Source organism: Mastigoproctus giganteus, chromosome 7 (genome assembly GCF_048544385.1).
Source record: "Mastigoproctus giganteus isolate SK-2022 chromosome 7, ASM4854438v1, whole genome shotgun sequence".
Lineage (NCBI taxonomy): Eukaryota > Metazoa > Arthropoda > Arachnida > Uropygi > Thelyphonidae > Mastigoproctus > Mastigoproctus giganteus.
In genome coordinates this window covers 141,088,806-141,102,133 of record NC_143581.1, presented here as the reverse complement: position 1 = coordinate 141,102,133, position 13,328 = coordinate 141,088,806, and the positions used below count along the sequence as shown (strand labels likewise).

At 40.3% G+C, this 13,328-nt stretch overlaps 1 protein-coding gene across 1 annotated transcript in view; it reads right to left on the bottom strand.

The window, feature by feature from the left end:
- LOC150083233 (clarin-2-like) overlaps positions 1–13,328 on the bottom strand; it is a 91,704-nt gene that overhangs the window by 2,132 nt on the left and 76,244 nt on the right. Inside the window, exon 3 of the mRNA XM_090378442.1 lies at positions 7,862–8,044. Within this exon, the coding sequence (XP_090234568.1) occupies positions 7,862–8,044 (183 nt within the window). The remainder of the gene's footprint in view (positions 1–7,861; positions 8,045–13,328) is intronic.

The window sequence follows — 13,328 nt, the reverse complement described above, 5'->3', positions numbered from 1 at the left end:
TGATATTGTTAAAAAATGTAAATACCAAATGGGAAATATTCAGAAATCTAATCATAAAGGTCACTAAGCATTTCATACCATTTAACCCAGGGGTCGACAACCTGTGGCTCTAACTTTTAGCAATGCCTCCGTAGCCAGTAGCGGCAGTGCATAGCACACGCTTCTTGATCAGACCGGGGTTCGAGCCTATAATCACCAAATATGGAGGGTGTGGAAAGGTCAGGGAATGACCACCGCATATCCCCAGAGAAATATGGCCTTAGTTGCTAATGCTCCTAAAAACCAAATAACAAACAAACAACTAACTTTTAGCCCACATGAAGCACAATTTGAAATGGAGTTAGAGGACTTAAAAATCAAGGACATGTGGAGTGCAAGACTAAAATGCCTTAAAACTAAAATTGAGGATTTCGAGAGGCAAAAGGCTGTCCTTGCAATTCTACACACACACACACATATGGACGGTGATAGCTGAGTTGAAAAAACAAGACCAAATCGTGTTCGATGAGTGGAGTAGCTACCGGACACAAATATAAATTTGAAAATATTCGCGTTTAGAATATACACAGTTTTTGGTTCGATGAATTTCTGCAGGCAAATATTTTCAAACAAACTATATTAAAAATAAATCAAACTGTCTGAATAATGCAAGTCTCTCAGCATGTCTAAAGATGAAAATTAATTAAGCAGTGTTGAGTCAGTCTGGTGTGACAAAAGCATTGGAAGATCAAAATTGAGATTAGAAGTGTGCTATAGGACTAATGACTCTGATGAGTATAATAAGAAACTGTACAGGGAAATAGAGTGGGCCAGTAAATCACAGCCTTATAATGGGGGATTTTAATTTCCCAGATATTGACTGGAATTTGTGGGTTGGTCACTCACACACTAGCAAGGCTTTTGTGGATTTATTGAATGATTGTTTTCTACATCAGCATATTTGGGAGGCAACTAGAGGGAGTAATACCCTTTATCTGATTATCAGTAGTGATTCTTCATACATTAAGAATCTGCAGATAAAGGAACTAATCAGTGATCACAATGTGCTGAAGTGGGATTTACTCAAAGATGTAACTACCATTAGGGGTAAAGGGAAGGGTTTTTGCTTTCGTAAAGGTGACTACTATGGTCTGAGACACTATTTAAATTCTATACAGTGGGACCAACTGATGATGTTACCAACAGCAAATTCAAAATGGGAAGCATTCAAAGAACTTATCTTGAAAGTTACTAGGCTTTACATATCAACTAAGAAATATTGTTCAAGGTTTAGGCCTAAATGGATGTCAGATGAACTAATGAGACATATGGCAGAGAAGAAAAATGCATGGGATACATATAAATTAACAAGTGACACAGAAGCCTATGATAGATATAAGCTGGTCTGTAACCAAGTTACAAAGGAGGTTAGGCAGTCGAAGGCAGATTACGAGAAATCTTTGATAAAAGGATGCAAAGAAAAACAGCAAAGAGTTCTTTGCTTATGTAAACTCTAGAAGGAAGGGGATGAATCAGATTGGTCCACTTGATATCGATGGTTCAACTGTTGATGATCCTGCTCAGGTAGCTAACAAACTAAATGAATATTTTGCATCGACATTCACACGAGGAGTTATTCGGCAAGGGGAATGCCAGAGATGTATTCAACTCTGGCAGTAAGCTAGATAATCTTGTAATAACTGAGAGTAAAGTGGAGGAGAAATTGTTGAAGATAAACACAAGAAAGGCACCTGGGGCGGATGGGATCTATCCAGTTATAAAGGAGGCAACAAAGGAAGTAAGCAAACCCTTAGCCATAATTATGAGAGCTTCCTTGGATTCAGGGGAGATACCCATAGACTGAAGATGTGCAAATGTGACCCCAATTCACAAAGGAGGATCAAAGGCTGACACCAGTAATTATAGACCTGTGAGTTTAACTTCTGTTCCAGGAAAATTAATGGAGGCACTGATTAGAAGTTTGTTCCAGCAATTAACCACCCACTGGCTAAAGGCAAATTTCCGAACATCTATTCGACATCTGTCTTTCCTTAATTTGAATTTATGCTCCCTTAGGTTGGTAATCTAAACAAGTGGAAGGATCCCATCAGAATTCAGCGTGCTCAACCCATTCAAGGCCTTATACACCTCAATCAGATTACTGCACAGGTGCCTAGTCTCCAGTCACTGCAATTTGCAAAACTTAAGCCTCTCTTTGTAAGAAGATCCCTTTGTTCCCCATCACCAATCTTGTCCTCCTCTGTAAACACTCAAGCAAATCTACATCCTTCCTAAAATGAGGCCTCCAGGCCTGTACGTAGTACTCAAGACGTGGCCTGACCATTGCATTATACAGAGGGACAATCGCCTCCTACTCCCTGCTAGCAAAATTCCTATATCATTGACAAAACCCCATGACCTGACCTGGCAGCCTGTCTGCATTGCTCAGAAAACTTCATATCTGACTGCGCAATTACTCCCAGGTCTTTTTCATTTTCTACCACCTTAAGTGTAGTACCACAGTTGGTACATTTCTCTGGGGTTACTTCTCCCCATATGCAGTACTTTGCATTTGTCAAGGTTAAACTTCAGTTGCCACTTCTTAGCCCATCTGCCCAAATTATCTAGATCCTTTTGCAGTAGTACATTGCCATTACTGTCATTAACAACTCTGCCAACCTTTGTATCATCTGAAAACTTTGACACTAAGCCTGATATACCTTCATGAATATCATTGATAAATATACAAAACAACAGAGGACCCAACACCGAACCCTGTGGTACTCCACTAATAACATTAGTCCACGAAGAGCAGCACCCATTAATTACCACCCTCTGTCTTCTCACACTCAACCGTCCTTTCATCCATTGTAACAACTTACCCTTAATACCATTCTGCTCCAATTTGTACAATAGTCTTCCATGCGCAACAGTGTCAAAAGCTTTCCTGAAATCCAAATTAGTGTTGATATTAAAGAAGCACTGCAGGATCATCTAGACAAGACTTCAGTTATAGCTGGGACACAGCATGGTTTTGTTAAGGGAAAGTCTTGCCTGACCAATTTGATTGGATATTATGACGCAGTCACAAAAGAACTGGATGCAGGGAATAACTTTGATATTATATATTTGGATCTTAGAAAGGCTTTTGATACTGTTGCACATGGAAGACTGCTGTATAAATTGGAGCAGTGTGGCATTGGAGGCAAATTGCTGCTATGGATAAAGGGATGGTTGAGGGGGGGAAGACAGAGAGTGGTAATCAATGGACACTGCTCATTGTGGACTAATGTTATTAGTGGAGTCGCTAAGGGTTCAGTGTTGGGTCCATTATTGTTTTCTGTATTTATAAATGATATTGATGATGGTATGTGGTACAATTCATGATTAAATATCTTAGCTCATTTATCATCGATCCTCTACTATCAATTTTTAACCATGTCTTAACGCAGCACTACTTTCCCCCTCTCTGGAACAGATATGCTGTGAGACCAAATCCTAAATGCCAATCTGCAACCCTCATTAAACAGTTTAGGCCAATCTCTCATTCTTCCAGCCTCTTGAAGCTCATGGAGAAGACATTACTTTCTACCATCACCAATCAAATCATGCCTCACAAACCCCCATAGATTCACTATGGCATTCCAGGTAGATCCACAGTCACCAATTTAACATCGATAACCAACACCATTCTCAATGCAGTAGAAGCTAAAGCAGAGCTTTCTGTCAAATACATCGACCTGGAAGCTGCTTTCGACTCCATCAGTATCCCCTCACTTGTTCACCTCCTAGAAAACTACTTCTACATAAAAGGTGACGTGGTTTATCACAGCCCTGCTCTCTGACAGAACCATTCTTCTTAAAGCGGATCAACACACAATCTGGAGAAAGATCACTGTGGGAGTTCCCCAAGGAGGAGTTCTCTCCGCAGCATTATTCACCGCAGTTATTATTCCGTTTGTGCAATAGAGAGAAGACATACTCTGCTATGCCGGTGAGATTAATATATATATTCAGATTAACCTCGGCGAACATCTCTAAAACATCAATAAAAAGATCTGTGAAAAGTTGCACGACTTAGGATCCTATCTCCATCAATTTGGCTTCCTCATTAACCCTGCCAAATCAGCCCAAATTGTCTTTTCTCTCTGAAGCGCCAATCCACTGAATTCCAATCTTCTCTAGACGGCATTCCCTTCCCAGTGGTCAAGATGCATACACACTTGGCAGTCATCTTCGACTATAAACTGAGCTTCAACCCCCACATTGACAAGCTCACAGCAAAATTCTGTCAAATGCACTGGACCACAAAACAACAACTGTTCTACATTAGGGATCTGGATGTGACTCGTCGGTACATATACATCTCAGTATACTCCGTCGTACTGTACGCCTTGGAAATTTGGGGGTCCACGGCCCCTACCAACATCAAGCGCATGTACTCCGCAAAATACTGGCTCCTTCATCGGATCACGCAAAAACATCGTCGTCCACCCCAGCAAAGAACAACTGCGATGCCGACGTCACTTCACTTTATCCCACTTTCAGATCTTGTATTAGAAAAACGCCTTGTTCTCACTGTCAAGATGACAGCCGGAATGGTCTCGGAGCCAAACATCTGGGAACTGTGTGGCTGGAGGATCCCTCTACCCAGACTGAATTCAGCTCACTATAACAGACTAGCGCTCAGTGACCGCTTTCTCCTCAGGGAGATGCTCTCCACAATCCTTTCAATTGACGACAACCTCTGTAGGTTTGTGAAGGATCGGAGGTACCGAAGACAGATCCTTAAGAGCCTGACCTTGGCCAGGAAAAGTGCACATTGATAAGGGCAGCATAATGATACCCAATATATTGTAAATAATGTTCAAAGCACGATGTCTTTATGAATGTGTTGTAAATAAAGTCAAGAATATCTTTATGAATATAAATATAACATAATGTAAATAGGAATATCTTTATTATTTCATTGTAAATACTGTCAAAACTATATGACCTGTAAATAATCTGACACTGATTCTATTTTATTGTTGGCTCTTGGAGGATCAGCCCGAACTTCGATGTGGGCTCCATCTCCCAAAGGCTATTGTCCACCAGCCAATGTAAAACCCCTGGCATTGCTGCTTTGAAGGGTCTATTGTATATACCACATTTGTATACAATAAAGATTATATATATATGTATATCAAGCTTAATGTCCAAGTTTGCAGACAATACAAAGGTTGGAAGTGTTGTAAAGGAACTACTGACGCTATGCTGCTGCAACAGGATCTGGAAAGGTTGAGCAGGTGGGCTGAGAGGTGGCAAATGAAGTTTAACATTGACAAATGTAAAGTACTACATTTGTCAATGTAGTACTTTGTCAATACTACAAATGTAAAGTACATATAGGAAACAGCAACCCCAGAGCAACGTATCAACTATGTGGTACTTCCACAACAAGGGATGGAAGTCTGTTCCACCAACTAACTACCCGCTGGCTAAAGGCAAATTTCCGCACGTCTATCCTACATCTGTCTTTCCTCAATCTGAATTTATGCCCTCTCAGGTGATTATTCTGAGCAAAAGGAAGAGTCCATTCAGCATTGAGCATGCTCAAACCATTCAAGGCTTTATACACCTCTATCAGATCACCTTGCCGGTGCCTAGTCTCCAGACACTAATTTGCAAAATTTAAGCCTTTCTTCGTAAGAGCACCCCTTTGTTCCATTCACTAATCTTGTTGCCCTTCTCTGTACTCTTTTCAACAGCTCTACATCCTTCTTGAAATGAGGCCTCCAGACCTGTATACAGTACTCAAGGGCTGGCCTGACCATTGCCTTATACAAGGGAATAATCACCTCCTAATCCCTGCTAGAAAAATTCCTGTATATAACTGACAAGACACCATGAGCTACTCTTGCAGCCTGTCTGCACTGCTCAGAGAACTTCATATCTGCCTGCACAATTACCCCCAGGTCCTTTTCATTCTCTACCACTGTCAGTGTAGTACAACAGAGTTGATACTTTGCTCTGGGGTTGCTGTTTCCCATATGTAGTAGTTTACATTTGTCAATGTTAAACTTCATTTGCCACCTCTCAGCCCATCTGCTCAACCTTTCCAGATCCTGTTGCAGCAGCAGATCTGGAAAGTAGTAGTAGTGTCCTTAACAACCCTGCCAACCTTTGTATTGTCTGCAAACTTGGACATTAAGCTTGATATATCATCATCAATATTATTTATAAATACAGAAAACAATAATGTACCCAACACTGAACCCTGAGAGACTCGACTAATAACATTAGTCCACGATGAGCAGTGTCCATTGATTACCACTCTCTGTCTTCTCCCCCTCAATCACCCCTTTATCCATAGCAGCAATTTGCCTCCAACGCCACACTGCTCCAATTTGTGCAGCAGTCTTCCATGTGCAACAGTATCAAAAGCCTTTCTAAGATCCAAGTATATAATATCAAAGTTATTCCTTGCATCCAGCTCTTTTGTGACTGCATCATAGTATCCAATCAAGTTGGTCAGGCAAGACTTCCCCTTAACAAAACCATGCTGTGTCCGAGCTATAACTGAAGTCTTGTCTAGATGATCCTGCAGTGCTTCTTTAACCAGTGCCTTCAGTAATTTTCCTGGAACAGAAGTTAAACTCAGAGATCTATAATTACTTGTATCAGCCTTTAATCCTCCTTTGTGAATTGGGGTCACATTTGCACATCTCCAGTCTATGGGTACCTTTCTTGAGTCCAAGGAAGCGCTCATAATTATGGCTAAGGGTTTGCTTACTTCCTTTGCTGCCTGCTCTAATATAACTGGATGGATCCCATCCACCCCAGGTGCCTTTCTTGTGTTTATCTTCAACAATTTCTCCTCCACTTTAGTCTCAGTTATTACAAGATTCTCTAGCTTACTGCCAGAGTTGAATACACCTCTGGAATTCCCCTCGCTGAATAACTCCTCATGTGTGAATGTCGATGCAAAATATTCATTTAGTTTGTTAGCTACCTGAGCAGGATCATCAACAGTTGAACCATTGATATCAAGTCGACCAATCTGATTCATCCCCTTCTAGAGTTTACATAAGGAAAGAACTCTTTGCTGTTTTTCTTTGCATCCTTTGTCTGTAGAAGCAGTCTCTCCTGTTAACAAGCACAGACCAGCCCGAAAAAAATTCCACCCCTTGAGCCTCACACAATCTTTCCAGGGCCGAATTGATCGACAAGGCTCTCATCATATACTCCCTCCTATCGTGTCTGGGCAGAATTGCAGACACTTTCAAATTCAACCCTAATTCAGGGCCTTTTTTCAACAGTGATCTGTACTTGTTAAGTAATTCTGCCTGTTTCCTACTCTTAATATCATTAGTGCCAACATGTACAACTATATCACCTTTTGTGCCCTTAAAAGATGATATCCGCTCTGCAACGTCACCAACCTTTGCCCCTGGCAGACATACCCTGGTCTACCTATCCTTTTTACAAAGCATGTTCGCCGTTTCCCTGACAATAGAGTCACCAACAACTACTAGTTCCTGTGGGACCAGCGCATTCTGCCTTGGAGGTTGCCGCTGTGTTCTCTCTCAGGATAATTCAAAATTTTTTTTTGGCTGGTGCAGCATAAGCCTCAGGCTACCTTGCATCATATGGCTAATAATAACAATTTTGAATTTGCTTTGTTGCCAATAAAGAGCCTCACCAAAGTTGCTTTATATACAAACTGTTTTGACGTTCAAAATTTCCACCATGATCTACATTTTCATTATGTAATTTCCTGTGAGGCGAAACAAATTAAAATATTGCCCAGTTCGATAGACAACGAGTACTCTGATTTGTACCATCAAAAAATAACACACACATCTGAAAGTATTCATTATGAAACCGAAAAAAATCTTACCTCCTAATCCATTCCAAATGTAGAGTCCTGTTATTCCTGTAATCAACTCAACCGGAGTAGTTGTGCTGTTTATAACGGCAAAGATTGCTCCAAGTAAACCAAAAATAATTGCACCTACTACAGAAATTACAGTGAGCATCCACAATCCAAAAACCATCAGATGAGGTTTTGTCACCATACTTGCTAGAATTGAAATTTGCATTAAGCTTTCATCATTTTTCTTATTATTAGGTAATGAACATAAGTGAAGGGTCATACAATGAAATAATGCAAGTAATACTTATAAGCTTTAGTACTAAATATACTTCAGTGTTCTCCCCAGGACCTATGAAATGGCGCACCGCCCGGTGAATTTAGCTGACCGCTCATAATATTTAAGCGATTCTCGCGGTATATGGTACTGCTCAGTGATCTCGATCAATATTAATTCGAAAATGCCATGCGATCGAGGTCAATGTAACAGGAGCATATAATGTTAGATTATGGAATTAATTTTTTCTCTGGATCACTTAAAGTCACATTTATAAATAACAAAATTTTATATCATTGCCAAGTATTACACTTCCTCTCTCCCTTTCGGCTACTTCATAATGCCACCCAGCTGGCAAAATTTTCTGGGGAGAACACTGTATTTATCAAGACCATTTGGGACAGACACCATAGGGTGATCACATAAGTAAAATATCCAATATGCTACTAATGCAATTAATACCTATGTTAACATTACATTTCATTCTGCAGTGTAACAGTTCTCAGCTCTCGAAGCCCCACGGGCGAAACATATTCTGAGGAACACGACTTTCCATTTCATCCCACAGATGATCAATGGGATTGAGATTCAAATATTGGGCTGAGTAGACAACTAAAGTGTTATGGTTAGGTGAGTGTTACACACCAAAGAAACTAAGATTAAATGTCAGTACAATGCATGTGTAATTGCATGTATTTATTTTCCAGTTCAGTTTGCCAATTGCTTGACAAAAAAGCACAATTTCCAGGAGGGAAAACCTCCACCTAGCCCGAGACAAACCAACTGGACCACACTGCAACAAAAGCCAATAAAAATTCCTAGTATCATTCGAACTCGAGCATTTTCCACCATGTGTGGGAGGGCAGTGATTAAAACCACTGTGCTGATGAAGACTTAACATTTAAAGCTGCAAATGGTTGTATTATTGTCTAGGAAGCACCCTTTTTAATATGAGTCAAGGCCTCCACAAGTGGATAGATGAAGTAAGCTTCGCTTACAGAAAGCAGTTCAAGAGGGCGCCAAAAATACTTTTGACATATACAAGTAGGACCTCTGTTTAATTAACGAATTTCTTTATAGCAAAATTTTCTATTTAGCGATACGCGCAATATCACATATTCTTTCCTTTCGCTCAAAGCGTTTCATAGTTTTGTTTTTTATCTCTATCGACAGAGGCAGACTGGCCTTACCAGGGAAACCCCGGTAAGGCCAGAGGCCGGTGTGATTTTGGCCATAAACACTTGTATCAGGCCGCTACAAGTTTTCCACAGTAAGAATTTTTGACAGTCTATTGGTATTGCTTTTCTTTTTCACTCTGAATCTGTAGTATCTTCACCAGCACGTTTCAATTTCACACTTGTCTCAAAGTATTTTACTCATTTTTAGGGAATAAAACACAGTTACAGTATAAAAAGGACAAAAATGAGGAGGCAAGCTTGATACACATAAACAAAGCTGCCCGCATGTAGCGACTAAATAAACATAGCAGCAAAGGCAGAAACACACTATTATCCCCTCACATTGGCTCACATTTTACTAAAACACATTTTGGAGATCACTACCATAAAACAATAAAAAATTTCCAGTTGCGTTCCTCCTGGTGAGGTGCAGTTTGGTCATAGCAGCCCTTGCACCAATAAATCCTATTCCAACAACTGCAGGTGGAATCTGTTATAAACAAGTAGTAAACTCGATCTAATTGCATTTGCGATAATACCGATAGCTGCAATTGTGGGTTTTTATGTTATTATGGTGAAATGTATTTCCACTTCACTGAAATCTTCAATTGTATGAAAAACATAAATACATTTTCAGAAACTTCTCTTCTTTCAGTTCAGGTGATTCCCGAATTCAACTGCCATTTCTTGTAAAGACAAAGGTGAATCATGCACAAGCGAATTCGGTTCGTGTTATATACGATATCGTACCCCTATTTATAAATAGTGTATGATCGAATTCGAGTAGTGTAAACGCGTTTTATACGAGGTCTGACCGTACTATATACTGTATTTAAATTTTTTTCTCAGGGTAAGTATTTTTTGTGCTACCATGTGCAACTTATTTGTTAGCATATGCTTATAGCTTTGATTCTTTATACAATTTCAGTTTTTTAGCATTGCTTATAAATACCACGAAACTTACCTCCTAATCCGTATGGTAAAAATATAATGAAGAAATTAAAATGGGAAATTAAAAAATATAAAAAAATTCTCCGAGGAGAAAAAAGCGCACTCTTTTCCGCTTGGATCATCATACATAAAAATTAATGATTATGAAACTAAGGATGAGAAGAACCAAGAGTCCTAACGTTGGACTTTCGCAGTTCCGTCATCAGTTGGTTCATTTTTATCGGAAAAGAAATTCTGTGTGTTATAAAGGTTAACTCTAGCTCCCTTGGTGCATGGTTAGTGGTGCCTCCGTAGCCGGGTGGGCAGGAGCAGCAGTGCATAACACACATTTCTTGATTAGCCCGGGGTTCGAGTCCGTGACCACCAAATACGGAGGATACGGAAAGGTCAGGGAATGACCACCGCACATCCCGGAGCAATATGGCCTTAGTTGCTAATGCTCCTAAAAACCAAATAACAAACAAACAAACATGGTTAGCACGTGTGCGTCGGAAATTTTACATGTTATCCTGCGAGGTTTAGTCGGAAAATCATTCAATGGCTAAAGCTTCGTGTATTAATAATAGTTTATAACTGGAATTCAGTTTTATTAATATTATTGCAGAATCTGTTTGGGTGTTATAATTATGTGAATGTGAATGTTGACTGAGTTCTGTGGCTGAATTAGCATTAGCATTAATAGAGGCAAATGATGCAAGAAAGCAAGCTTATACAGCATCGGCCAAAAAAATAAAATGAAATATGTAATAATAAAAAATTCCCATTTCACATAACCATTCGCTCTAAAAGTTTGTCCAGTTCTTACTTGAATTTATTTAAGTTATCAACTTCCATATTCCTGCAATCAACCACCTGCTGGCTAAAGGCAAATTTCCGAACATCTGTTCTTCCTCAATTTGAATTTATGCCCCTCAGGTTCTTAATCTGAGAAAGAGAAAGAATCCCATCAGTATTGAGCCTACTCAACCCATTCAAGGCCTTATACACCTCAATCAGATCACCTTGCAGATGCCTAGTCTCCAAATGCTGCAATTCCCATCACCATTCTTGTTGCACTTCTCTGTACTCTTTCTACCAACTCTACATCCTTCTTAAAATGAGGTCTCCAGACTAGTATGCAGTACTCAAGGCATGGCCTGACCATTGCCTTATACAAAAGAATAATCACCTTCTTCTCCCTACTAGCAAAATTCCTGTATATCATAGAAAGATCCTATGACCTGCCCTGGCAGCCTGTCAATACTGCTCAGAAAACTATCTGAGTGCACAATTAACCCTAGGTCTTTTTCATTCTCTACCACTCTGGGTGTAGTACCACACAGTTGGTATGTTTCTCTGCGGTTACTTCTACCCATATGTAGTACTTTGCGTTTGTCAATGTTAAACCTCAGTTCCCACTTCTTATCCCATCTGCCCAACTTTTCTAGATCCTGTTGCAGTAGCATACTGTCTTTACTGTCATTAACAACCCTGCCAACCTTTGTATCATCTGCAAACTCGACATTAAGCCTGATATACCTTCATCAATATCATTGATAAATATACAAAACAACAATGGACCCAATACTGAACCCTAGGGAACTCCACTAATAACACTGGCCCACAAACAGCAGTGTCATTGATTACCACTCTCTCCTCCCCCACCTAACCATCCCCCTATTCATTGTAGCAACTTGCCCTTAATGCCATACTGCTCCAATTTGTACAGTAGTCTTCCATGTGCAACAGTATTAAAAGCTTCCCTGAAATCCAAGTATATGATATCAAACCATCTTCTGCATCCAGTTCCCTTGTGACCACATCTCAGTATCTTATCAAACTGGTCAGACAAGACTTCCCCTTAACAAACCCATGCTGTGTCTGAATTATTGCTGCAGTCTTGTATAGATGACCTGCTTCTTTAACTAGGATTCCAAGGGTTACTGAGAGTCATCATAGAACAGGTAAATGCATGGTTGTGTTAGGGTTACTAACAGTAAGAACAGGTTTGATTTGATTTTTTTATGGTGCAAAAATAACAACGTTATATTGCATCATGATAGGTAAGAACAGGTGCATGTATGCTTGCATGTACACCAATGCTAGGAGCATAGCAAATAAATTTGATGTGTTGGTCAACACTTCAAATGTGGACATTTTTAGGATTCTAGAAACGTGGTGTCACTCAGATATGTGATGCAGAATATGAATATGAGGCACAATATGTATGAAAGTATGTAGAATATAGTGTTTCTTGTCAAGCAGCACCAGGTACCCCTCAATTCTGCTCATTATACTCTGTTGTTGTTGTTATTTGGTTTTTAGGAGCATTAGCAACTAAGGCCATATTGCTCCGGGGATATGTGGTGGTCATTGCCTGACCATTCCGCATCCTCCGTATTTGGTGGTTATGGGCTCGAACCCCGGTCTAATCAAGAAGCCTGTGCTACGCACTACTGCTCCTGCCCACCTGGCTACGGAGGCACCATTATACTTTGTGTCGCTATACAAACTCTGTAAATGTCAGAAATAGTGTGAGTGTTGGTGTAGTCTGCATAGGATATTGAGTATTGAGTTGTGCTGGTATGTTGTTCCTCCAGGCCTTTGGCTGTGGGCCCCTAATGTAACCTCTATTGCTTGTCCTCTACCACAAGGAAGTGGGCAGATATAGAGTATAGGTAAAGGTTCTAGTAGGGGAAACCCTGGACATTGCCTGAGCTTGCCTGGGAATGTCTGGGGGGCAAGAACATGCAAGTTTTAATTGGAAAGGGAGTGTGAGTGTGTGTGTGGATGATAGTTGAGTGTTGGGAAATGTGGGGCATGAAGATAAAGAATGTGAATTATAGGAAGACCACTGGAAGTTAAAGGGATAGAGAGGGACCCTTGTGGGAAGAACCCCTCCACCACATGGTGGGAGAGGACTGTTAAGAGCAGAAAAAAAGGTTCGGTGTAGTGGGGTCCACCAGATGGAAAGTTTGGGTGGGGAGAGGATACTGGTATTAAGGGGATTATCAAGTCATAGGGTCAGAATGCCCTATGTGGGACAGGGAGTTCAGAATGCAGACAAACAGTACTTCTCTGTTACAAATCCCACATTAGCCAAACCAGC